This window comes from Armigeres subalbatus, chromosome 2, assembly GCF_024139115.2.
Source record: "Armigeres subalbatus isolate Guangzhou_Male chromosome 2, GZ_Asu_2, whole genome shotgun sequence".
NCBI classification, from domain to species: domain Eukaryota; kingdom Metazoa; phylum Arthropoda; class Insecta; order Diptera; family Culicidae; genus Armigeres; species Armigeres subalbatus.
Window position 1 is genome coordinate 95,497,318 of NC_085140.1, and position 24,854 is coordinate 95,522,171.

Here is a 24,854-nt window from a genome sequence, read left to right on the forward strand (position 1 = left end):
AAGTATAAAGACAAGCATGATTTTCATACATTTTCATCATGATTGAGGATCGATATCTCGATTCGCAGCGATTCGATTTGGCTGAAATTTTACTAGGCACCTGTTTTTAACTTGAACTTTCGATCTTTGAGTAAATTGTATACATCTCTGTTGATTTTGACCTCAAAATCTGGAAATAATTATAAAGACACCACTTTTTTATATGGAGCTCCATACAACGGAACTGTCTTTATAATTATTTCCAACAGAAACGCGTATAAGCAGAAAATATGCCTAAATGTAACTATGATTGAATCAAAATTTAAGTCATTTTTGGCCTGCTAGCAAAAAATAGCCCAAATTGAATCGCTAAGAATCGAGATATTGACCTCCCAACATGTCCATTTTGTATGCAAACCGTGCTTGTCTTTATACTTATTTCCACCAGTGTATAATCACTCCACAACGGAACTTTTGATAGAAGGCTCGGAGACCTATAATGTTATATACCAATCGACTCTGTATGTGTATGTATGTATGTATGTGTGTGTGTACAAAAAAAATCACACTTTTTCTACTTAGCTTATTCGATTTGCTTGCAACGGGTTGCATGCGACGCGGCCATTGCATCCCGGAGCTATTAAAAAAAACATTGTTTTTTCTCTATTTTTCTGAAGGTACCCCTTTACAAAAAAAATCAAAATCGTAAAAATGAATGCAAATATAAATGTGTATTGATGGAAATAACTGAATCTTTCTCCCCAAAGTGCACCCATTTGGACCTCTCTTTTGTGAATTTTTCGTAACATTTTACACGAGAAAGGCATCATCACCGCTAGGTGGATTATTCTATTTTTATACGGAAATGATTTCGATAATTCTTTAAGAATTCCATTTGAACTTAATTTTCTTCAGAAAATCATACAGAAAATCTTTTGAAAACGCCTCCAAGAATAATTTTGAAAACTCCACCAAGTATTCCTTTGCACATTCCTCCATAGATTTATTTTTAAAGGCTTTGTAAATTTCTCCAAAAAATCCTTCGAAAAGTCCTTTAGTACAACCATGCACAATTGCTGAAGAGTTTCTTTCCGGAATTCCGGAAATTTATTTAAAAAAAAATGTTTTTCATGAAAATCCTAATCTTAAGTAAAATTTAAGTAATGTAAGTAAGATTTAGTGGATTTATGATGCTTCAAATAACAGTCAATATTCGGTGGTATGTAGAATGCAGCCCCCAAGATTTTTTGAGATTTTGACTATTGCAAAATATGTAAGGAACCTCACAGAGTTGTGGACATTTCTAGATTTTCGTATGAAATCTGTAAAAAAAGGATCTAGAACAGACTAAAAGATCATTAAAATTTTTGAATGTTTTTTATTCATGAATCTTTTTCGCTCAATAACACATAAAATTTTACCTAATATCTGGAATATTGAGGTCAAAATCTGTTTATCATGGCCTTCCGCCCTATCAGATCTAAAATCCAACTCTGACGTATGTCGGCCGGACCAAGATGAATACACCACTAGGTGTTCCAATCTGCCAAATTCACGATTCAGCCATCTTGGATTTTAGTATGAGAGAGCCAGCCGGTTTGTTGTCGTTTTGCACTGAAAATGAATTTTTCACCCCCGCCTTCTTCTCTTCCACAAACTAACCACATTGCAACACCTAGCTGTGTATTCATCTTGGGCCGGACGGTCAAAATCGCTGTCGAACCTTCTTAGATAAAAAAAATTCAACTCTGTACAGGGTCTGTTGGTAATTTCGACCTATTGGGTCAATGAAATTTAACTCTGGATCAAAAACAAACTACTTCTGGTTGTTATCCCCACCGTACCTTCTCTTATCATTTTGTGACTAGCTTGGAGGCACTGTTAGGTAAAAATCTAATTCTGAGAGGCCAAAATTTCCATCGAAAGCCAAAGCATAAATAATAAAATATTTGGTTATCGGAATCCTTCGATGCAGATGTTCCGGTTACGCAAAGCTATTAGGTGGGTGCCATTATTTCAATTACGCACCCTCCTTGAAAGCTCTTTTGTTATAATGGGCCCCAGGGAGAAAAATTTAATTCTAAACTCCCATCGAATATTCAACGGATTCGCCTTTCATCCCCAATAGTAAAAGTTTCTGGTTTGCTGGAATTGGAAATGTTGCTAGATCCAATTCGACCATGATTTTTTTTTATTCGGAATTTCGGTGATCATTATAGTGGCGAAAATTGAGAATAATCAAATCCACGCAATTTGGGAATAAAACTTCACGATGTTCAAATAAGTTAAACAACTTCAGATCCTAGAAAAACCTTATCATCCTGAATAGTTGTCAAAACTAACACCAAATCCTTCAACCAGGGATGTTATCGATCATTTAGTAATTTGCGTTCGATCATTTAGTAGTTTGTCAATAACTCATTACAGAAGCTGAATTTCAAAATGTGTTGTATGGTGGACTTCTAGTGCGAAGGTTTTTCTGCAACTCTGCTTCATGGTTCGTTGTTTGAATTCCACTAGTAACGGAGTTATAACTATAGTTTCAGTAACTTAGACTAAATGATAACAAAATTCCAATCATTTAGTTTAAGTTACTGTAACTAGCGCTATAACTCCGTTATTAGTTGAATTCTAACAACGAACCATTAGGCAGAGTTGTAAAAAAACCTTCGCACTAGAAGGCCACCATACAACACATTTTGAAATCCAGCTTCTGTAATGAGTTATTGACAAACTACTAAATGATCGAACGCGAATTCCTAAATGATCGACAACATCCTTGCCTTCAACATGTTGATGTTTAATTAGGTGATATTCTTAGTTTAGACTATTTGAAATATCTCCACCATTGGACTGTGCAAACGGTTATTAATTGGCCCCTTAACAAATAAAATTGCTTTATTTCTCATGGCACGCTACGGCGCTGTATAGAGCATGTAAACATTTCTCGCTTAACTTTTCAAAAGGACCTAAGTAACATTTTTTTCATGATTTAATTTGAGTAGTGCAATCAAAAGCTTTCATGTTTTTCTGTTGATTACGCTATTCAAATTAATTCATGAAAAAAATGTTACTTAGGTCCTTTTGAAAAGTTAAGCGAGATTTCGTTATCTACACCGTTTACTTCCCCAGCCCGCTCTTTCCTCAATCGTGGAGTTTATGAGAGATCCGCTGGTTAATTAATGTGAATTTATGAAGAAGCCACAATCGAATTAATCAAGCGCACAATTCAAGTGAACCAAATAATGAACCATCCTGAAAAGTAATCCGAGTGATCACCAGCCATTGCAGTAGGAGATCTGATAAATTTTCAGCGCAGTGCGTTCTCAAGAATTTGGTGAAAATTGTTATCGGAGACGCTAACGCTCAGGTCGGTAGAGAGGACTTTTTCCGTTCCATAATAGGTAGGGAGAGCCTTCACTCCGCTACCAATGACACACGCTATGTTTAAAGGCAACTATGGTCCAATGCACCGAATGAACACAATGACGTTTGAGACGGGCGCTGTTTACTAAAAATGAACACTTGCATGAACTCGATGAATGAAAAAGTATTCATTCTTAGTAAATAGCGCACCGCTCAAACGTCAATGATGAACTCGGTGCATTGGACCATTATGCAAAGTGAATGCACCTCGGATGTTAAGGCGTTAGATCATAGTTTTCGAACTCTAGTTTAAGGATCTGTGTCGATTAAAATATTTCATCGGTGAAATTTTGACTTTTTTACTATTTAAGGTAATATTTTTCATCTAAAAACTTTTTCTGAACTTTTAAAATTTTTTGAAACAATTTAATTTGAAATCCAACCACTAATTTTTTTCCTGATGCTTTAAGAAACATTTTCATATAAAAACATTTTTCATATGATGAAGATAGTAGAAATAAGTTATATTAAAACTACTGCCAGTTTTAAATGTTCTGAAGGTTTATCTTCTATATAATAAAAATGAAATGGTCTGTGTTCGTATCCGCATAACTCGAAAACGGTTGGATGGATTTTCTTTATTCCTTCAGCAGATATGTTCGTTATCGTTTCCGACGGGTTTATATGATATTTTCTCATGCTAAAATTTTGAGTAGGGTTGAGTAAATATGAAAATCTTGAATGAAGATTCGTATGAGAATTCTGCATGGGCATTTTCGCCTACTATGCAGGACAACGTCTGCCGGGTCGACTAGTTATGAATAGATCTGGAGCCTTCCTTAGCCGTGCGGTAAGATGCACTGCTACACTGCAAGACCATGCTAAAAGTGGCTGGGTTCGATTCCCGGTCTTGTCTAGGACATTTCCTCGTTTTCCCTGGGCATAAAGTATCATCGTAACATCATGATATACGAATGCAAAAACTTGGACTAGAAACCTCGCAGTTAATAACTGTGGAGGTGCTAAATAAACATTAAGCTCCGACTTCCGAGGCGGCATATGTCAGAGTGGTCGATGTAATGCCAATAAGAAGTATTATTAGAAGTATTATTTTATATCACTTTTTAACATTTCAAATCAACAAAAAATTAAAAAACTTAGAACTAGTTCAAAGTAGCATGATGGGTTGCGTTGACCTCTGATGTCCAGACTTCAAATTTGTCTTGATGGTTTTTGTTTGCTATAGGGCCGAAAATTTGGTAGACCAATCTCACCAGCTAATGTTGCGCTGGATGAGGGGTTTTGTCTAAAATTGTGTCATAGTCTCCTCCTTCCAGAAGATAATTATGAACACAATTGAAATATAATCGAGTATCTTGACCTGACCAGTGCTAAATTCTGTTTCTATGGTAACAAGTGAACGGTGCAGGGTTGCTGGTTGCTGGTTTTTTAATAGACACGTATGAGATATGCAGTTACACAAGAATTCGCTATCGAATAAAGAAATATATGTTCGGTGTTACCAGTATTCCTAGTATAACTTCTGCTACTTTCATCATATGAAAATTAAAGTAATACACTCAAAATCATTAATTAATATGAAAATTGTTAAGAAAATTATTTTGAGCTTTTTAGTGGAATGTCTTCACTTGTCATAAGACAAGTTTGTATAATCCCATTTAATTCCACCACTTAATTGTACCTTGACAGATACGTATTTCGACCTCAACAGTAAGGCGTCTCGAGTCAGTACGAGGTGCGGTTCGAATAAGATCATCTTGGGCAAAGTAAGAGCTGCGGGATGAGGCGTGAAGCAAAGTAGCGCGACTTTCATATGAATCTCCGAACAAGCCACCGATCGCTAGAACTGTTCTCATGCGCCGAACAGCATAATAGAAGGTTGAAATCGCTGTTATTTTACCTGTCTTGGTAAGAGTCACCATGCTACTACCCAAGCCGTTCCTGGGTGGACGTTAGGCAGAATAACAGCGATTTCAACAATGCTGTTCTCTCAACTGGCCCTCTACTAAAATTTCTATTTCTGTTCGCTTCCAGGGTTGCCACATTTAAATCTGTATTTTTGCCCCAGAAAATCTTTATATCTGTACCTTAAGTAAAAAAATCTGTATTGCAAATCTGTATCCATCTGAACCAAATCAAAATCGACTTTTATAAAGTTAGTTTTGAAAAGATAAAGTCCGGAAATACTATGCGGAACAACAAGTCAGACATGTCAATATTTAGCAATTTTTTTTGCAAATTTCTTCCCAAGGATTACAAATAAAGGAATACAAGCAACAATGCTTGCTTTCTCAATGTTTAATATTTGATCATTTACGAATAACATATGTAATGTATCCATTATAGCCATATGGACAACATCTTTATTGGACTATTTCAAATTTCAGTTTCAGCACTGATAAACTGTTTCAAAGCATTTCAGATATGATCAATAATAGTTAGACCTGATTCTTTAGTATTAATTTTAGAGCGTTCTCTAAGATCACATGTATTAAAATATAATCTGAACATTTTTCTGCACATAATCTGATCGAATTTCAAAATCATTGATCTGCATAAATTGCCAATTAAGAACAAAACCTACCAGAGACCACATGCTCTGTATTTTTAAATTGAAATTAAGTTAATCTCAAAATGGCTCTAGTTAGGATCATTTTAGAGAAGAATAAAAGTAATTTACAATAATTTTCGGTACTACGATCCTCAAAAACTCTGTAAAATCTGTAATTTTTCCAAAAATCTGTATATCTGTATATACAGATTCTTGGTCACAGCTAAAGTTCAAAAATCTGTAAAATACAGAAAAATCTGTATATGTGGCAACCCTGCTTCATACTCGTCGCTCGCTTGTGACACCTATCCATACTGTCTTCATTGTTGCGCTCCCTCTTACTTTGAGCTTTAGATGTTGTACTCACCGATAAATGCCAATAAATCAATAATGATTGAGTCATGTACGGTGATTAAAAAACTTTCCCAATTTTATATAACTTGTTTCAAAAAAAACTTAAAAAATCAGAATAGATTTTTATGTTTAAAATATCCCCTTAAATGGTAACAAGTCAAATTTTCACCGATGAAATATTTCCATCGATACAGATCCTTAAACAAGAGGTCAAAATTATGATCTAACGGCTTAACATCCGAGGTGCATTCACTTTGCATAATAGTTGCCTTTAAACATAGCGTGATGGCAACGACCTACGGCTAGTAAAATTCGCTGCTGCCAGAGGGATGGCCATCAGTAGCACCTACTTTGCACGAAAGAACATCCGAAAGCACACCTGGAGTCACCCAAATGGTGAAACTTGCAACCAGATAGACCATGTTCTGGTGGATGGGTGCCATTTCTCGGGTGTTATCGATATGCGGACATTCAGATGTCCGAACATTGACTCTGATCACTACCTCGTTGTCAGTAAAATTCGATCACGGTTGTCAACTGTATCAAACGAAAGATCACAGCGAACTATGCGTTACAATATCCAGCGATTGTCGGCGGAAGGAGTATCGGTGAGTACCGCCAGAAGCTCGACGACCGGCTAAGTGCAATCAACGTTAGCGACAACATCAACGATCTATGGGAGTCGATCCGTAGAGCGGTGAGCACAATAGCACGAGAAGTAGTAGGCACTGCATAGAGGCGACCTAGAACGGGTTGATTCGATATGGAGTGTCAGACAGTGACAGTCGAGAAGAACGTTGCCAGAAGCCGGATGTTGGTGTCGGGTACCCGATCGTATAGAGATCGGTATAAGAAAGCAAGAGCAGCCGAAAAACAAACCCACCGTAGGCAGAAAAAAGAGTACGAAGAACAAGTTATTAGTGAAGCGCAGGAAAGAATGGAGCAGGATGATATGCGGAGATTTTATGAGCCTGTCAATGACATGCTGAGAAAGACAGCGTCATCTCCCGTCATGTGCAACGACCAACAGGGGAATTTGCTGACAGATAAAACCGAAGTGTCTACCAGGTGGAAGCAACACTTCGAGACTTTGTTGAAAAGTGGAAGTAACGGTGCATCGGTGAACAGAATAAATATTAGCGACGATGGATAAGCTGTGGAGTCGCCTACACAAGATGAGGTTAAAAAAGCTGTTAAGGTGAAGCGTTGTGACACCATGGATTTGTAGTGGTGGAAACTTCCAATACCAATTCAGTAAGCATACAAGTGGGATTCATTTTTTGTTAACATCCGACAACAGTAAACATTGAACGTATTCGGAATAATTCAGCCCAATTTACACGCAGTATTAATCAATACAATCTAAGTATGGGATTAACTGATGGAATTTGTCAGAAAAGCATCAGTTTTTCTTTGGTTTAGGTGAATATTTATGGATTATGTTTTCACTATGCTGGCTGTTTATGTTTACATCTTAAACCGTTGTTCCCAGCGGCTCAAACACATCAATAACAAAATCATTTTATGCTCCGATTTTTCAGTTTTTACAATGCACTTCGAAACAGAATCAATAAGATATTATTACTGCATCAATACATAATGCGTTAGGAAAAGATTGATTAATTTTATCGATATTTTACATGTTTCCGCTATGATTTCACAATAGTTCATATCGACATCACTGTCTGTTGCTGATCAATGATTGCTTGCATACGACGCTACCGACGACGTGCAGAGTGTTGAAACCGGCGACGCCGTCGGCATGGTGCGTTACTGGGGGATTTTTTTTCACTTTGTTCACTTGCTTATATATCTTCCCTAAATTAGCGATATGTGATAATATCATCGTACCGCCGCGTAGATTGAACTTCGAACTAAGTCCAGATTTACTTTTTTAGTGAGAAGATAGTCAGGTATGTAGTCAGTATATGAATTAAAATTATCGGTGCATATCCGAGTGGGTGGGGTGGGTGATTGTTTTACTGTGTTGGTAAGCCGCAAGGCAGCCATTCTGAATGACATGTCATGAAGCCTTAAAGAGCTGAAGAATAATGAGGCTGCGGGGAAGGACCAGCTCCCGGCTGAACTTTTCAAACATGGCAGTGAGCAACTTTATGAAGTTCTGCACTATATTATGTCAAAACATGGGAAGACGAGGAAATGCCTGCTAGCTGGTCGGACGGCCTCATTTGCCCTCTCTTCAAGAAAGGGCACTAACTGGAGTGCACCATTTACCGAGGAATAACCCTTTTTAGTTCTGCGTACAAAATTATGTCCCGTATTCTGTTCAACAGACTGGGACCGCTTGCAGAGTCCTTCATCGGCGAATATCAGACATGTTTTCGTGAGGTCCGATCAACGACGGATCAAATGTGTACCCTGACTCCTGAGACAAATCCTTGATAAATTCCGGTAGTACAATTTGCAGACATATCATCTGTTTATTGATTTCAAGGCGGCGTAAGATTCAGTGTAACGGATTTAATTATGGCAAATTATGCTTGAACATGGTTTTCCGTCGAAACTGATACGGCTGATTCGTATAACGTTGGACGGATCGAAATCAAGTGTAAGGGTTGCGGATGAAATATCGACATCATTTGTTACCTTAGATGGATTAAAGCGGTGATGCACTCTCGAATCTACTGTTCAATATAGCGCTCGAGGGAGCGATTAGGAGAGCTGGTGTGCAAAGAAGCGGTGCCATTATCACAAGATCGCATATGCTCCTGGGATTTGCGAACGATATCGGTATTATCGGAATTGATCGCCCTTTTGTGCCTTTTAAGAGGGAGACAGCGAGGATTGGACTCAAGATCAATACTAGCAAAACGAAGTACATGGTCGCTGGCAATCAACGTGGGTTCATTAGTGGTGGTGGTAGCGAAATGGTGCTGGATGGTGAAAAATTTGAAGTGGTACAAGAATTTGTGTATCTTGGATCATTAGTGACGTGTGTGCAATTCAACATCGCGCATATTTGTCACCCATCATGTTTGTACTGCTGGACTCGCGAGGAAGGTGGGTTCGACTGACTGCGAATGTGTATACTCGCGATGACTGACACGATCTGTCATTTGACACATGCATGATAGACCTGTTCATGATAATAGGCCTGTCCAATGCCACACAACGTGCAATAATGATGTTACCCGCGAGGTGAAAAGGCTTATTGCAGCTGCAAATAAGGCTTATTACGGACTTCGTAACCAGCTTTAGTCTCGTAGTCTGCAAACGAAAACAAAACTCGCGCTGTATACTACTCTGATTCTTCCGGTGGTTTTATACGGCCATGAGCAGAGCTGGCATTTCCTCACACACTGTGCACAATGAGGAGATTTCAGTACACACCACAGAGAGTGACGTTGATACTCATTGTGTAACAAAGGCAACACGATGAGTGAGGATGAAGACGAAGAGTGAGATAATCATTCCGGTGAGATTTGAGCCAACACAAAATTGTGCCACTTAGTGCAAAATTCTTTGAAACGATATTGTTTTCCGTGATGCTCGCAGAACAATAACATATTTTGCAGGGTTGTTAACGTTAATCAACGATTAACGCCGTTGACGTTAATTTTTAGAAAACTTAACGTCAACGGCGTTGCGTTGAATGTTTTGAAAATAAACTTTAACGTCAATGAATAGCGTTGAATCAACGTCAACGCCAACATTGATTCCATCGTTGATTTTCTCAAGAAGCGATGCATCGTCGGAAGCGTTGTCATGGCCAACGGTTTGATAAACAAGTGAAAATTTCGGGATGCAAAACCAAACCAAACTTGTGCTTTGTCACTAAAAAGGTGTTCGGGGTACGGGAGTGAAACTGCCGGGTGCTGCCGACATCGACATAGCAAAAATAGTTCATTTATTAGTACCGGATTGTAATTTTGTACATTATGTAAATATTGTGAGGCTGCTTTACTAAGGTTTCTGTTAATCAACGGGATAATTAACGCGAAACGTTAACGTTAATTAACGAATTTCGTTAACGTTAACGTTAACCAGGGCATTTAGCGAGCCATCGAAGTTTGCGTTGAACGTTGAAATTAACGTCAACGATTCAACGTAACGCCGTTAAACGTTGATTAACGTTAACAACCTTGATATTTTGCTATGAAAAATCAATTGACTACTTGTCACTTAGAGAGGGACGGGGTTTCAAAGAAGTTTGGCGATCTATGCAAAAAAGTATAGCATTATCGAATAAGGGTAACTCTTATATCCATTAGAAGAAGCCAAAAGATGATATTTGAAAGGAATGCCACGGGAAAGCATACGGTGAAATTTTTTAGACGCTTCTCGAAAATTCTAGAAGCAATTTATACAAAAGCGGTTAGTAGTACGGGGATGGACTTTTCTTATATTTTTTAAAAACACATCATTTTTATTTTGAATTTTATTTTTTTAGATTGCACTCTTTACCGTACAGTATGGGATGTCTAGAATTTGTGAGAAGAGTTTTAAAAATATCACCGAGTGCTTTCCCGTGCCATTTGTTTTCAAATATTTTTAGGCTTCTTCTTCATGCAACCCTTATTCGCCGAAAGACTCAAGGGAAATTGGAGCCGATTTTAAGCTTGGCGTAATTAATAAATCTTTTCTAAAACTATTTAACATAGAATTGCGCTAAATAGACAGTGTTTCGCAATGAGATTGTAATAAAACATTCGTACGGCCGTAAACATTATTCTGAAGGTTGTGGACAACAAAATAACTTCACCTAATATGGCGTTCAAATAATAAGGGTGGATCAGTTTTCCGACGGCAAACAAACAAAAACCCGTATCGGAGCAGGAGTATTTTGGGCATGATGCTATAATCAAGGAAAATATAGCACTGATATGAAATAATGTTACTTTATATAAGAACCAGTTTTCTGTTTAGTTCCGATTTTAGAACCGTTACATTTACCAAGATTCCCTGACGAAAATTGTATTTAGAAATCGTCATCAACCTTCGGAGACTCGCGCTGTTGTAAAAAGTACAACAGGTTCAAAAAAAGCACGCTTCTCGTTCATAACGCAGGCGGGACTGCGTGAGCGGTCCAGGATAAAGCGAGTCCCGGAAGGTTAACTCGTTTTAAAGCGACAGGTGGGCGACAGGCTTCTGAATAGTTTTGCCCACGGACATCTCAAAAGCAAGCAAAAACAAAACAAAATTAATAATGCATAAATAGTATCAACAGCTACGTTTACCTTTAGCAATGTTTACTTTCATCCGTTCGATTCACCGTTCTATCAAAACTCATTGAGGAACACGGTGTGTTTATTTCATCATTTATCCTCAACTCTTCGTGTCTGACAAATGTATTCGCAGCAGAGTAAAAACACAAAGAGGCCTCACAGCGTTGAGGAAGAGAAAAAATGAGCGATAATCAAAACACACTCTCTCCGGTCTTTTTGAGGAGTGCGGAAGGCACGCACATTTCGACTACTCTGAGGAGTATGCCAGCCCTGGCCATGAGACATGGACGTTAAAAGAGGCTGATCGGAGAGCTTTCGGAGTGTTTGAGCGTAAGGTGCTGCGGACAAAACTCGGTGGTAAACAGGAGAACGGTATCTGGCAGCGTCGCATGAATCACGAATTGTACCAGGTGTGTAAAGGTCTGGATATTATTAAGCTTATACAACACGGCAGACTGCGGTGGGCTGGTCACGTTATTCGTATGCCGGAAGAACGTCAAGCGAAGATAATATTTAGTAGAGAACCCGGAAGAGGCCGCTGGCTTCGTGGAAGGCCGCGTACACGATGGCTTTTTGCAGTTGAAGAGGACCTGAGGGCGTTCAATGTTCAGGGCGACTGGAAGCGATTGACCCAGGATCGAGTCCAGTGGAGAAGGATACTCCATTCGACGTAGGTCCATCTAAGAGCTGTAGACTAGATCTGTTCACCATTTTCAAAAGTATTCCAGATTCAAAGTGCCACCCCTCTATTTCAATGAGTATCTTAAATGGAGTCTCCTGACCAATTTTCAGCCAAATCCATGGAGATTTAGAGGTGCATCAAACGAGATTTGTGATTTTCAGACTTTTTTGTAAAAATATCATCTGAGTGCATCAATTCATTTATTTATATTAGATTTTTCTTTTGTCCAATAAAGTAGTTTTTGGAATGGACTTACCTATTTTCGCACATTAGATGAACGGATAACAATCACTTTATTTTAGCATTCATATTAAATTCACTATTTTCATTAGTATAGTGACACAATTAAACAAAACTTTTTTGAACAACATTGGATCACGCGTTGCCAAAATACGGTTGACGATTTTCACTTGAAGCAGCACATTATAATTGCCTAATAATTTACCAACATTTCATGGACTGAAAAAGCATCCAACGCCAGAGCCGAGATTAGTAAAATTGGCCGAACATAAAGTCCATTTTGCACGAAACTTTTGATAGATTAAATAATAGATTGTGAACAATTATTGTTGTTTTCGAATACTTACGAATACGTAATAACCATAAGTAAGAAAGCCGTTTGGTGGCATAATTTCGTTAAGAACTCCAATATTTGAATATTTAAATCGATAAATGTGCTCAACCACCACATAATAGGCTAAGGTTTGAGCCATGTATACTAGAACAATTTCCAATTTTTGAATCTCAAGTTTTATGCGCTGTTTACTTTTCATATTCGATCATTATGAAATAGTTTATTTCGACCAACGGTTTGTACGTTAGTTACCCATGGCATGCAAGTTAGTAGCGTCCATCAAGAGGTTTCATGTAGTTCAAAACTCTATTGTTAGTACATATTGAAAAGTTGATCTTTATAATTGCTAATTGAATATGGAAAGACAAAGAATAACAAATTTAAGAATATACTTTGCTATAATCGAAACAAACAAAAAAAATAAGATAAAAAATATTCTGCCTTTTAATACATGATAGCAAACATTGTACGGGTACCTCGCATGTCATTACCAAATTAGTTATGCCACACATTGTTTTGATTTGTTCAGTAAAGTTTGTTTGATCTTCCGAAGCAGCAAACACTTCACGTCGAAATATAACCGTGACTTTACCGCGCATCCGTAACACCTTGACTGACATCAAAATATACTTCATACGACAAACGCAAACCTCAGAGTTTGACCGAGTAAGTGTATGTTTTTTTTTATCCAGTTACGTGACGTTAACATAGAAAACGCTTACATAGCACCAATGAAAGAGACGAAACAACAGTATTGATCTTCGGACATGGTTGATAAGTTGTCATTCAAGTTCAAATGTATGAACTATTTGCGTCCTTCCATAACTTGTTCGATCATTTGTAATAGAACCCCATTGGTGATCACATGGCAATGTAGAGAAACATAAGCATTGAAAAATAAACGACGCGCTTTCATTATCATTACGAAATTGAGCGTCCTATATTTTATTTATCTGTATTATTGTGTTTTTTTTTTAATAATATAGAAGAATTACAATTTCCTAAAAAATTAGCCGAAGGCACAAATAATAAGTGCAGCGCAGCAGTTTCAACTTCCACAACGTTTCCGGCAATAGCGGTCATGCCCAGTGACCCAGGAATACTTCACCTAACATCATGTCGTGGTGACACAATGGCAGATTATTTTGATGGAAAAGGAAGACAAGATAATACTATTTTATCTTCTGTTAGGGAAAGCTTACTCAATTAAATGATTTGAATTTAATGTAGTATAGAATACCATTTACTGTGGTGGTTTACTGTTCGATGGCATTTTGGTTTTTTAATGGAAAAATGATTTTTTGAAATAATGAAATATAATAAATGTTTTTAAAATGAACCATTATTAAGGGGCTCTCCCATCCCAAACATTAATTGTTTTACAGGCTTGAAACGCGCATATTGTTGAACGCCCATGCATTATTTATAGAAAGTGTTGCAATTAGTGCGATTTAATTTTGCTCCTTAATAGGCATTTTCCCTATCCTGTGAGACTAATTGAAATGCTCACTTTCTTCATTCACTTGTATTGGCTCGTCCATCTATAACCATCCCCCACAACATCACCGCGATGCTATCATCTGCTTGGCTTACGAGCATAGTTATCAATCATGATAAAATCTCTTCAGGCGTCATGCTCTCAACGCATGCATTTATCCTCGATGCTGCAAAGTTGCCTACGGAAATGAGTACGGAACTACATTCCTGTTACAACTTGAAAGGACGTAGCAGGGGTCATTCACGTGTTCTCGGCACCATTTATCACAACCAGAATGGTTTCGCGTGTCCCATCCACAGACTTCACGTGTCGTAGCCATACCGTGGAAGTAGTACGCGGTTAGTTGTTGAGACCAAGGTCGAACAAATTGGCGATTTGCCGATCTGAACAGCAAGTACGGAAATCGCACACAAGCTCTTCGAGTTGAAAGCGCAAACTGGACCCCGGTAAGAGTCTACATTCCCGGTGATGCACGGTGGATGAATTTACTGGCGTAAAGATCGACTGGTTTCGCTCCTCCAACATTCGCGAGAAGGTGTCGAATGCTTTCCGACTCATCGATGATGGTGAATGTTGGCCGCAAATCGTCCAGTTTTAACCACAGTACGATTTACCGTCGTCGCGTCGGTGTTGAACATCATCCACAAGAATGGTTTGAGATGGAGAGTACTTATGTTTTTTTTTCGGCTTCGATCTCTGGAGTCCAGTTGGAATCGTGGTAGCGGTTCAAGCGAGTACGTTAATGGAACTGCAGTTCTAACCCGAACGCCATGAGGAAAGCATCTGGGGTCATTTTAAATTATGCGCTGCTCGGAGTGTTATCCATTGTTCCTTACATTAGATGTGGGACAAGTGATGGTCTTATAAATTTGGATGCAGGTGATAAGTGATATATTCTTTTGGATTGGTAGCACGACTCGATTAGTTTTATTTTTTTCCTAAAGATATCGAATACAGTTATATGCCTAAACTGTATCAGTACGATGACTATGGGAAATGTCTGAAGCAAGGGAGTGCTTACTGCATGGTGCGCAGCTTAGTGAAACCTCGCCCTTCCAGTGCTCTATGGCAACGAATCCAGGTTAGATGACACATGCTGTTGAATGAAATTTTCTTTTCAATTTTTGCCATTCAAAAACTTCCGTGAAGAATTTCAGTGCGGACGTACGTCATTTTCGGCACAACCTTTTGGACCGCGGTATTTGCATCGACGAGTGTTTGAGGTCGATTGGTGGACTTAGCCAAACACAGCGCGAAGAACTGCGCGTGGCATCGTTTCAAGTGGATTTTAAAGTAAGTACTTGCGATAACGATTGGTGGATGGATGCAGACGGACGGTAGATGTGTGATGTTACTGTGGGAAGTTGAATTATTTGGGTGAGTGTTGTGCTTAAAACGAGCTTATAAGTACCGGCCGTAGTAACGGCTCGGTTTGAATTTGATTAAGTGAGTATTAAATCAATTTAATGATTTGAACTAAAGGGTTGTTAATCTCTAAGAGACAGTAATAAGCTAAGCAATATGTGTACTCATATAGTATCCTACAATAGAGTGTATGGTAAAACGTAAACTTCACCCAATCAAGTGAGATCAAGGTTATTCTGAATCGTTCTGGGACCCAATCAACTGTGCAAAATATGGGCTCAATTGGTTGCGTCCTCGCTTTCCGCATCGCGTTTTAAATTAATATGGAAATTAATATGGGAAAGCGCACTTTTTAACATTTTCGCTCTTAGCGGCTTCAATTTATCGTCAATCACGTGACTTAATACTCATATAGTCTGAAAGATGCCGAAAGACTTTGCCGAAGAAGGTACGTAGCTGGAAGGTCTACAACAACTTAAAGTTTGATTGTTCAAACCATATGCAAGAAATCAATATTTCTGCCATGCCAGCCTCCCGGACATCCTATGGTTGTCAGAGGGCAAAACCCATATTCCTTCTTGTAGGAATTTTTACTTTGTGAAATGATTCCGAACAACCCCCATAAGCTTCAAAGCATCTTCTTCTTCTTTTTTTTGGCATTACATCCCCACACTGGGACAGAGCCGCCTCGCAGCTTAGTGTTCATTAAGCACTTCCACAGTTATTAACTGCGAGGTTTCTAAGCCAGGTTACCATTTTGCATTCGTATATCATGAGGCTAACACGATGACACTTTGATGCCCAAGGAAATCGAGACAATTTCTAATCCGAAAATTGCCTAGAACGGCACCGGGAATCGAACCCAGCCACCCTCAGCATGGTCTTGCTTTGTAGCCGCGCGTCTTACCGCACGGCTAAGGAGGGCCCGCCAGCAGACATATGGGCCTACACGATGCTGTATTCCCCAGCGGTTTCTCTGGTTTCGGCAGCAGCACCAATTTCTGGATCTTCCACGTATCCGGAAAATTACCATCTACTAAACACTTCTGCAGCACCATCCTGAACAGGTCCGGAAACGCCAAGATCGCGGATTTGAGAGCCACATTTGGAATTCCATCTGAACCCGGAGCTTTCATCATCTTCAAACCTTTCACCACTGATGATAGCTCGTCATTGGAGACTTGCATACCTGCAGCGGTTACTTGGTCTTCATCTTCGTACGGCGCACGAGGCCACGTCGTAGAACCATGCTGCGGGAAAAGGCCGTCCACGATGATCTTCAGCTTGTCCGGACACATTTCGGCTGGCATCGCTGGACCCCTGATCTTCTTTGTCACGACTCGATAAGCGTTATCCCAGCGTCAACTTCTTGGCACAACTCCTTGAAGCAGTTGGACTTGCTCTTTCGCTCCTCACTGACCATTTCAGACCATGCCCTCTGAGAGTGTCACCTAGCTCTGAGACACGCAGCGCGAAGGTCGGCAAGATTTTCGTTCCACCAGTAACTTGGACGCCGGCTGTTCGTTGGCTCTAATTTCCTCGGCATCGTCGCATCGTAAGCCCTCACTAGCGTTTCCGTCAGCTGATCTGCGTCAAGGTTTGTAGCGTCGCTGTCCGCTCGAAGTGCTTCGATAAAAAGATCCTTATCGAAGTCCTTCGTCTTCGATTCGCCAACTACACCTCATCCCCCGTCGTACCGTCGACGTTCGTGCTCCAACTCTATATCGGATCGCCTGGTGCCATCGATGATGGACTCCCTGCCATCTCTGCGAAATGTACTAACGGTACCTTCGTTGCCCAATCTTATTTCCAGCGCCTCCTGTAAACTGTAACCTCTGGCGTTAGTCAGTCTGCTTCCCCAATCCACCGTGAGTGCATACAGCATCCGGTTATACTGCTCTAAAGTCCACCTTGGGGGTGCGTAGCAGCTACACACGAAGACCCCGTTTATTTTGGCGATAACGATACCTTCACTAGAGCTGTCTACCACTTCTTGAATAGAGAATTTGCCCATCACTTGGATAGTCGCAATTCCCGATGAGTCCGCCACCCAGTTGCCGTTATTTGAAGGGATTCAATACGGCTCAGCGATAATTGCCACGTCACATATTGCTTCCGTTGGCGACTGCCACAACAGTTGCTATGAGGTGTCGCAATGATTGAGATTTAACTGGATGATCTCCATTAATCCTGGCCCGCCATCGCCTTCTTGTATGCATTGGAAGGCACCCATCGTATGGTCGTTTCCAACCGGATCAGTCCGGACCTTTGCAGTTTCGCGCCTGGTGTCCAAACGCCATGCATTTGAAGCATCGCTCCATCTCTTTGTTGACCCGCGGAGTGAGTCCGACTGTCAGACTTTCACCTTGCCCTGCCTCCACCATTTTGATGGCAGGAACTGCTGGTAATCGTATCGCTGCTACTTGTGTACCACCGTACGTTTTCCTCAGCCGGATTGTCATCTGCACCTCACTCAGCATACATAGCGAGACTAGTACCTCTCTTAGTTCGTCTTCCGGCGTAATCTCGTCCTGACTCTGACTCTCATCGTAATTTAGCTTTCGGACAGCTATTCTCGCTTCGTATATCAAGGGTGGGTCCACTGCTTGTCCATCATCTGTCTCATTCTGTTTGTGTCCTCTCTGTTCGATGCAACAATCGCGACACGATTCTATCGCTTAGCGACTGCGATTCTGATGCCGTTGGTATGTAAGCGTGAATGGAACATTGCCTGCAGCGGCCCAACGATAGAATCGCGGCGACTAGTTGTTGCCGTCGCGGTGATGAAATCGCTTAGATCTGGGGGAGCCTTAACTCGGAGTGCTCCTTCCATCTAGTAGCCAACTCTGCTGGTCGGTTAACAGATTTTCGAAGCTGTGATGTGAGTTTAGTCACAGGAAGATGATACACCAATTAACCATGCGTCTCCATATGCTCGTATGCTTACATGATGATGAACATTTTGTATACCGGCGGGACCGAAATCCGTCCACCTCATGAGATATCATTAAATTGAAGGGGGTTAAAGGTAATTAATGTAGAAATAATTAATATTATCCTGTTTAGATGCTTGGCAGTAAGCTTTTAGGGCATAGAATTGGAAAGAAGGCTTTGAAATTAAAACAACAAAAATCAAAAACAAATCTCCACCCACCAAACGCGGAGTTTGTGCCGCCATTTTGTTTTCGGTAGAGCATAATTGCACCAAAAATAACTGTGTTTTTATTGCTTATTGCGAATCATTACATAAGATCAGCAGAATACAAATCAAAGGGATCGCTTCTCAAGGTGTGTATCGAACTATTTACAGTGATAGTTCAGTCAATCAGACTGTTTCAATTTAAATATTTAGTTAACAAATAGCTGTACGGATTTTAATCCTTTTCGAATCAGGAGTAGTTGATTTAATTCATTATTTTATCATGTTTTTCGTAGTTTTTAATGAGTAAATGTGAAACAGTTCAAAAGTAGAAGCCTTCATGCTCCTGTGTCGATGACAAATGTTTTATTTACATTCGATTCCTATTTTCTAATGACTTTTTCATATACTAAGGTGCTTAAGTGTACGGATTTCGATGCCCCACGGTATCCCTATTTATCCTGCCTCCTGGGAGACCCATGTTCTCATGAAAAACACTGATAGAGACATACAATTATCAGAGTGTCGAGATAACATAGTACCGTCGTTAGGGGTAAGAATGGGTCACTATTTTAAGTACTTAAAATGCTTGTAGAATAGATTGAATGTATCAGAGGGCAAGAAAACTAAATTATAAGAAACCTTTTTGAAGGATTTGGTGTTCAACCTCCAGACCACTATGGGTACACTGTTCCTTTAGTGGCGGTAAAATTAATTTTGGTTCCCATAGTGGTGCTATCCATTGGTTTCTTATGAGACTCGCCACTATTGGTACAGTTGCACCACTATAGGTGCAAGTGAGTCAATTTTGTTAAGGAAAATCATTGTTTTCAATAGTTTTTCAAGCGAAATATTAAGATAAGTTGCATTTAACAGGATATTTAAAGCACGACGCATCAACTGAAACCATCGTGAAGTGTATAAATATGATTAATCTCATTGAAACCCCACTACCTCCACTATTGGTGCTACCTCCACTAAGGGTACGGTTACCCTAATCAAATTTCAGAATAAACATTCAATTTGGTGGGTCACATGCCCCATCACACCCTAGCTCCATCAGTGCATATACACTAGCGCCGTTAAATTATTGAATTGCAGACTAAACTTACTTCCATAATAATGGTTCTTATCTGTTCTTTCAAACCAAATGGGTTTTTGGTTTTATGAAGGCTGCCTCAATAAATTGTCCTGTTCCGCCTTAAAAAATGAGCGGAAATCATTTTGTTGAATGCAGGTTAAGTTATTTGAGAAATACATGTTGGTTCGCTACCGATATTTGACTTGAGTAAAAAAGTCTTTGAGGTCATTGAATGTCTCATAAGACTGTCACTATAGAACGTCGTCAGTTGCATTCTAGTAAAAATTCTGCTGAGGCCTACTACACATATACCATGCAAATATACATTACCAGGTGACAGATGGTGTTATGTTGTTGCGTATTTGTATCAATGTGGTTCAGCATAAACACTAGCTGTATCTGCTGTTCAATATAGTAGATTTTCTATGTTTCTTCCACACACACGAGGTGGAGAACAGCCTTGAAGAAATTTAAAGTAAATAACTAGAGTTTAGTATGGAGACACAATGAAAGCTCTTTTATTGTTTTGAACTGAAACCTATTGAATATTTCAAGCATTTTTTATCCGTATTTTATATCGATGAGATGCGTAGTTGGTGAGAACTACGCATGGTGAGAATGGGTGATTTGTCCAAACAAGGAAATTAATTATACTTTAAATGTTGTGGCGCCATCTCTTTCAAACAGCACCACCGTTTTAGTACAGGTTCCCTGAAGACAAATTGGAAGAAGCACTCCACGCCCTATTTTAGAAATTTAATACTTCCGTTTGATGCCAACATTTCGAAAACCTATTGGAAAATGAATTTTTGCTATCACGCTGAATTCTTGGGTAATGTTTTACACCAATTCATAACTTCTTCAATGCGTTATAATGAATAAATTCTTTGAACAGTGCTAATCACATAAACCAATGTGGTAAGATGATGCATAGCACACTCTGTTTTTGTTCTTCATAAGAAATGCTAAGCCATGTTTACCAGTATTAAATATATCCGCATAACAATATCAATAGAAACTTACATAAACACGTAGGCATATAGCAATAATTAAATAATGTTCAATTTGTCATGCTATCAGTAATCTATGATAAACTACGACGAGCAGCGATATCATTTGAACCTCGCTCCATACCTCCCATACCTAGGTAGGTATATTATTCTCCACCCGCATCGCTTGCTGTCCGTTGCAATGTTTGCCGGCGGACTGCGATGATTCAATTTTTCTATCATCATCACCACTCATCGCCATTCATCATCGCATCCGATCGCAAATCTCCAAATTCTGCTGGAGATAAATCGAGGCCGATGCAAAAGCAGTACGAACAGTACAACATTTTTGCACACACCGGAGTCACTCACCACATGGTGATGAATCAAGCCCGAAGCTAATGCACTGCCCATGATCGCATATTTGTAACATTTGCATTTTGGTTGATTTTGTAAATCGTTTGTCAATCCTCCCCACAAACTCAATCATTTCCAATTTACCACAGATAAGCAAGATAGTAAAGCCTATTTTACTGTTGTGGAATTAGATGCAGTAAATTGAGCTTTCTGAACGATTTACAGGATTTTTACAAAATGAACAAAAATGTGAGTGTTACAAATATGCGATCATGGGCAGTGCTGTACGAATAAATACGAAACATATTCATACAGGATTCACTCGTCAGCTTAGGGAAGATGTATTTTGTGCGGTTCATTCGGGATGCATAATTTATCGTTCTTTTCCGATTCCGTTCGCAAAGTATGAGTGAATGCGAGATACTTGATGCGATTTCCAGTAACCCTGATTATAAGAAACCTTTTTGAAGGATTTGGTACTCAACCTCCAGACCGTCGGTAACAGCGATGACCCATTCTCACTCCCTAGACCCATTGTCACCCTTGATAAGAATGTAAATCGGGCTCTCTTTTGTCGCTCCAATTCGGACTCGATTATCCGGAGATTCGATTATCCGGAGTTTTAGACTCGATTATCCGGAGTATTATTTTTTCTTCGCTTTTTTTATTTCGATATTTTAATTTCAATGTTATAATAACAATATCATTATTTTTACAATATAGGACGTATCTAGGTTGTGAGAGAGGGGTTGAAAAAGGGGTTGTTTTGTATATGGAAATTTGACTATAGGCTTGTTTATCAAATTCATGAATTCAAATGAACAGTTCTGCCGCTGGTGTTGTCGAGAACAGTCGGAAGCAAACGTGCTCCCTGCCGTCGGTTTTGTTCCACACACTGTGTGTGCTGTTTGCTAGTGATATTATCACACGCGCTTTGTTCTACGGTCATTAACATTTGCTTCACTCAGCGATAGTGCCAAATTTGTTAATACAAGCAACATTTGACTATAACCGATATGAGCGAAATCGTTAATACCGTGCAGTTTCGGTTTCCTACGGGCAGTCCTCGTCCGTCTTGGGAGGAGATTGCGAATTTTGTAAAACAGTTAAACACTGATGTGCTGCTAATGGATTCGGCATATAGAACGGCGATGGATAGGTCCCTATTCGTGAAATTCACTACTCCGGAAGCAATGGCGGACGCTTTGATAAAAAATGCGGACCCAAGAAAGTTCACTTATGCCAACGGAAAGTCGGTTGAAGTATGCATGTGCGTTGCAGGAACAAATACACAGTATGTACGTGTTTTCGATTTGCCGCCCGAGCTAAGCGATGATAATTTGTCCTTGGCGTTAGGTAAATTTGGGAAAGTAGAACGTGTTGTGCGAGAAAAGTTCCCAGCGGAGTTAGGCCTCGGACATATGCATACAGGTGTACGTGGCGTATACTTAGATGTAAAAACAGACATCCCACCAACGATCGACATCGGCAACCGTAAAGGGAAAGTATATTATAACGGTCTAAAAGACAAGTGCTTCTTGTGCGAAGTGCATGGCCATAAGAAGGAATCTTGTCCTCAACGCCAAGTCCGGAATAAGCAGGAAAAGACGAAACTAAAAGAGGGCGCCGTCATTTCGTATGCTGGAGTCGTCGCAGCAACACATGCTGTGTCAGAAGCGCGGGAATCGATAGAAACAACGGATGATTTGATTGAAATTGTTGAGGAGGAAATAATCCAATCGGATGCGGAATATTTATCGCCAAGCGGTGATGAAGCAGAAGCTGAACGGCAACGGAAAGAAAATATCGAAAAACTAGAGGAAGTAGCCAGAGCGATTCAGGAGGCAATGACAACCCCAGATGCCAATCAGCGGCGAGCTCAATTTGCGGTTTCACGGTCTAATTCAGGATCTGCTTCTGGTTCTCGCCCGAAGAAGAAGTGTCTGCGTAGAACAAACTATTAGTAATAATGAAATGTAAAAAAAAAATCTGGTTATCGGCTCCGTCGTGTTTTTAATTAAACAAATGAGCCTAACAAATAAACAAATGGAAAAAAAAAAAAAAAAAAAAAATCAAATGAACATATTACTGTTATCTATCTATCTATATATATGAAAATGAGTTTGCATTTCCTTTGAGGCAATATAATACTCGAACGGGTCGACCGATCTGTACGGTTTTCTCACTAATCTATTCGTCTTGGGATCCGCTGTATTTATGTATACAGTCAAACCTCCATGAGTCGATGTTCTACGACTCGATATCGACTCATGGAAGCAAATTATTCCATATTAAAAAATATTTTCTGGGTTACTATGATGGTCCCTTCAAACAGCTTCCTAATGACTTTATATTCCTCATCTCGATATTTCCATGAGTCGATGGTCCCTTCAATATCGACTCATGGAGGTTTGACTGTATTGAAAAATAGAACATTTTGCTGGGAAAGTTGAACAAATGTAAAAATAATGCGTTTCCATGAATTCCGAAGAAAACCATCAAGCTCGAGCTGAAATCGATCTAGAGGGCGACGACTAAACGATTGAAAGCAGAGTTTAGGTTGGTCATGTCCACGGCGACACCTTCCCCGAAATCTTGCAAATTTTCTTCATTTTTTTTCTGAATAGCTTGAAAAAATGCTCTAAGTTTCCATTGGAAGATCTTCTAAATTTCCGGGAAAAATTCCTCCTATTTCGTATACAGAAGTTCGTCTAAATTTTTTGAATTTTTCTTTATGAATTTCCACTGGAAATTTATCTGCGTTTTTATGAAATTTCTTCTGAAACTTTCTTTTGAGTTTCCACTGTAAATATTTATGAAGCTACACGAAATTTTTTATGAATTTCCACGAGAAAATCTTCGGCAATAAACGGAAACACGACTGTCCCCAAGTAGACATTGCAAGGACCTGTAAATGGTTATTTTATGTGCGGTTTATTGCCTAACTTTTTGATTCTCAAGACCCCATTTTGACTTTCTCTAACACGAAGTGTAGCGAATGGCTATATGTTTGCTCCAAAACATATTTTAGATGGCTCCGAGATCTACAGTATTATACACCGACCCTCTATGGTTGGCGAATTGAGGTGATGTTAGTGTGTTTGAGTGCAAAAAATCAAACCATTTTTTTGGCATTTATCTTTATCGGATTGCTTACAACTGGTTGCATTTAATGGGAAATCCTATTAAGGTTACCCCAAACACACGTGACCAAACAATCGTGACGCGATTCTTGGCGAATGCGATCCGGTCGCCGTTGGTGTGAAAGCGTAAATGGAACATTGACTGCAGCGACCCAACGATAGAATCGTGGCGTCTAGTTGTCGCCATTGCGGCAATGAAATCGCCTAAGTCTGGGGGAGCCTTTTTATCCGGAGTGAAAAAAAAAACTCCAAGGTACAGCCCAATCGGGTTGTACGCAAAGGTGACGTTGAACTACATAACTGTATGTAATGTACAGGTTTTCGATTTTTCTGTTCGATGAGACCAAAGCAAGCGTTTTTCAAGTCCAGGGTGAATCTGTTTTCGTTGTTTATTCTGTGCTCTTGAGATTGAGTGATCATTACGAATTCTAGTGATGCAGTGGGGTAGCCACGGAGGTGGTTTTGGACACAACGCCCCCCCCCCCCCCAGAAACAAAATCTTTAGAAGAATTTTTTTTTTGAAAGATAAATGTTCGGACACATTTAATTGGTATTCGGGTTTACATCAA

At 39.5% G+C, this 24,854-nt stretch overlaps 2 protein-coding genes across 2 annotated transcripts in view; one reads left to right on the forward strand and one right to left on the reverse strand.

Annotated features, from left to right (window-relative positions):
* Positions 1 to 13,282, reverse strand: part of LOC134214739 (nose resistant to fluoxetine protein 6-like) — a 32,190-nt gene extending 18,908 nt beyond the window's left edge. Inside the window, exon 1 of the mRNA XM_062694062.1 lies at positions 13,190 to 13,282. Coding sequence (XP_062550046.1) covers positions 13,190 to 13,196 — 7 coding nt within the window. The 5' untranslated portion in view covers positions 13,197 to 13,282. The remainder of the gene's footprint in view (positions 1 to 13,189) is intronic.
* A 1,656-nt stretch (positions 13,283 to 14,938) lies between these two features.
* LOC134214738 (nose resistant to fluoxetine protein 6-like) overlaps positions 14,939 to 24,854 on the forward strand; it is a 29,467-nt gene continuing 19,551 nt past the window's right edge. The window contains exons 1-3 of the mRNA XM_062694060.1: positions 14,939 to 15,090; positions 15,156 to 15,292; positions 15,361 to 15,504. Coding sequence (XP_062550044.1) covers positions 14,982 to 15,090; positions 15,156 to 15,292; positions 15,361 to 15,504 — 390 coding nt within the window. The 5' untranslated portion in view covers positions 14,939 to 14,981. The remainder of the gene's footprint in view (positions 15,091 to 15,155; positions 15,293 to 15,360; positions 15,505 to 24,854) is intronic.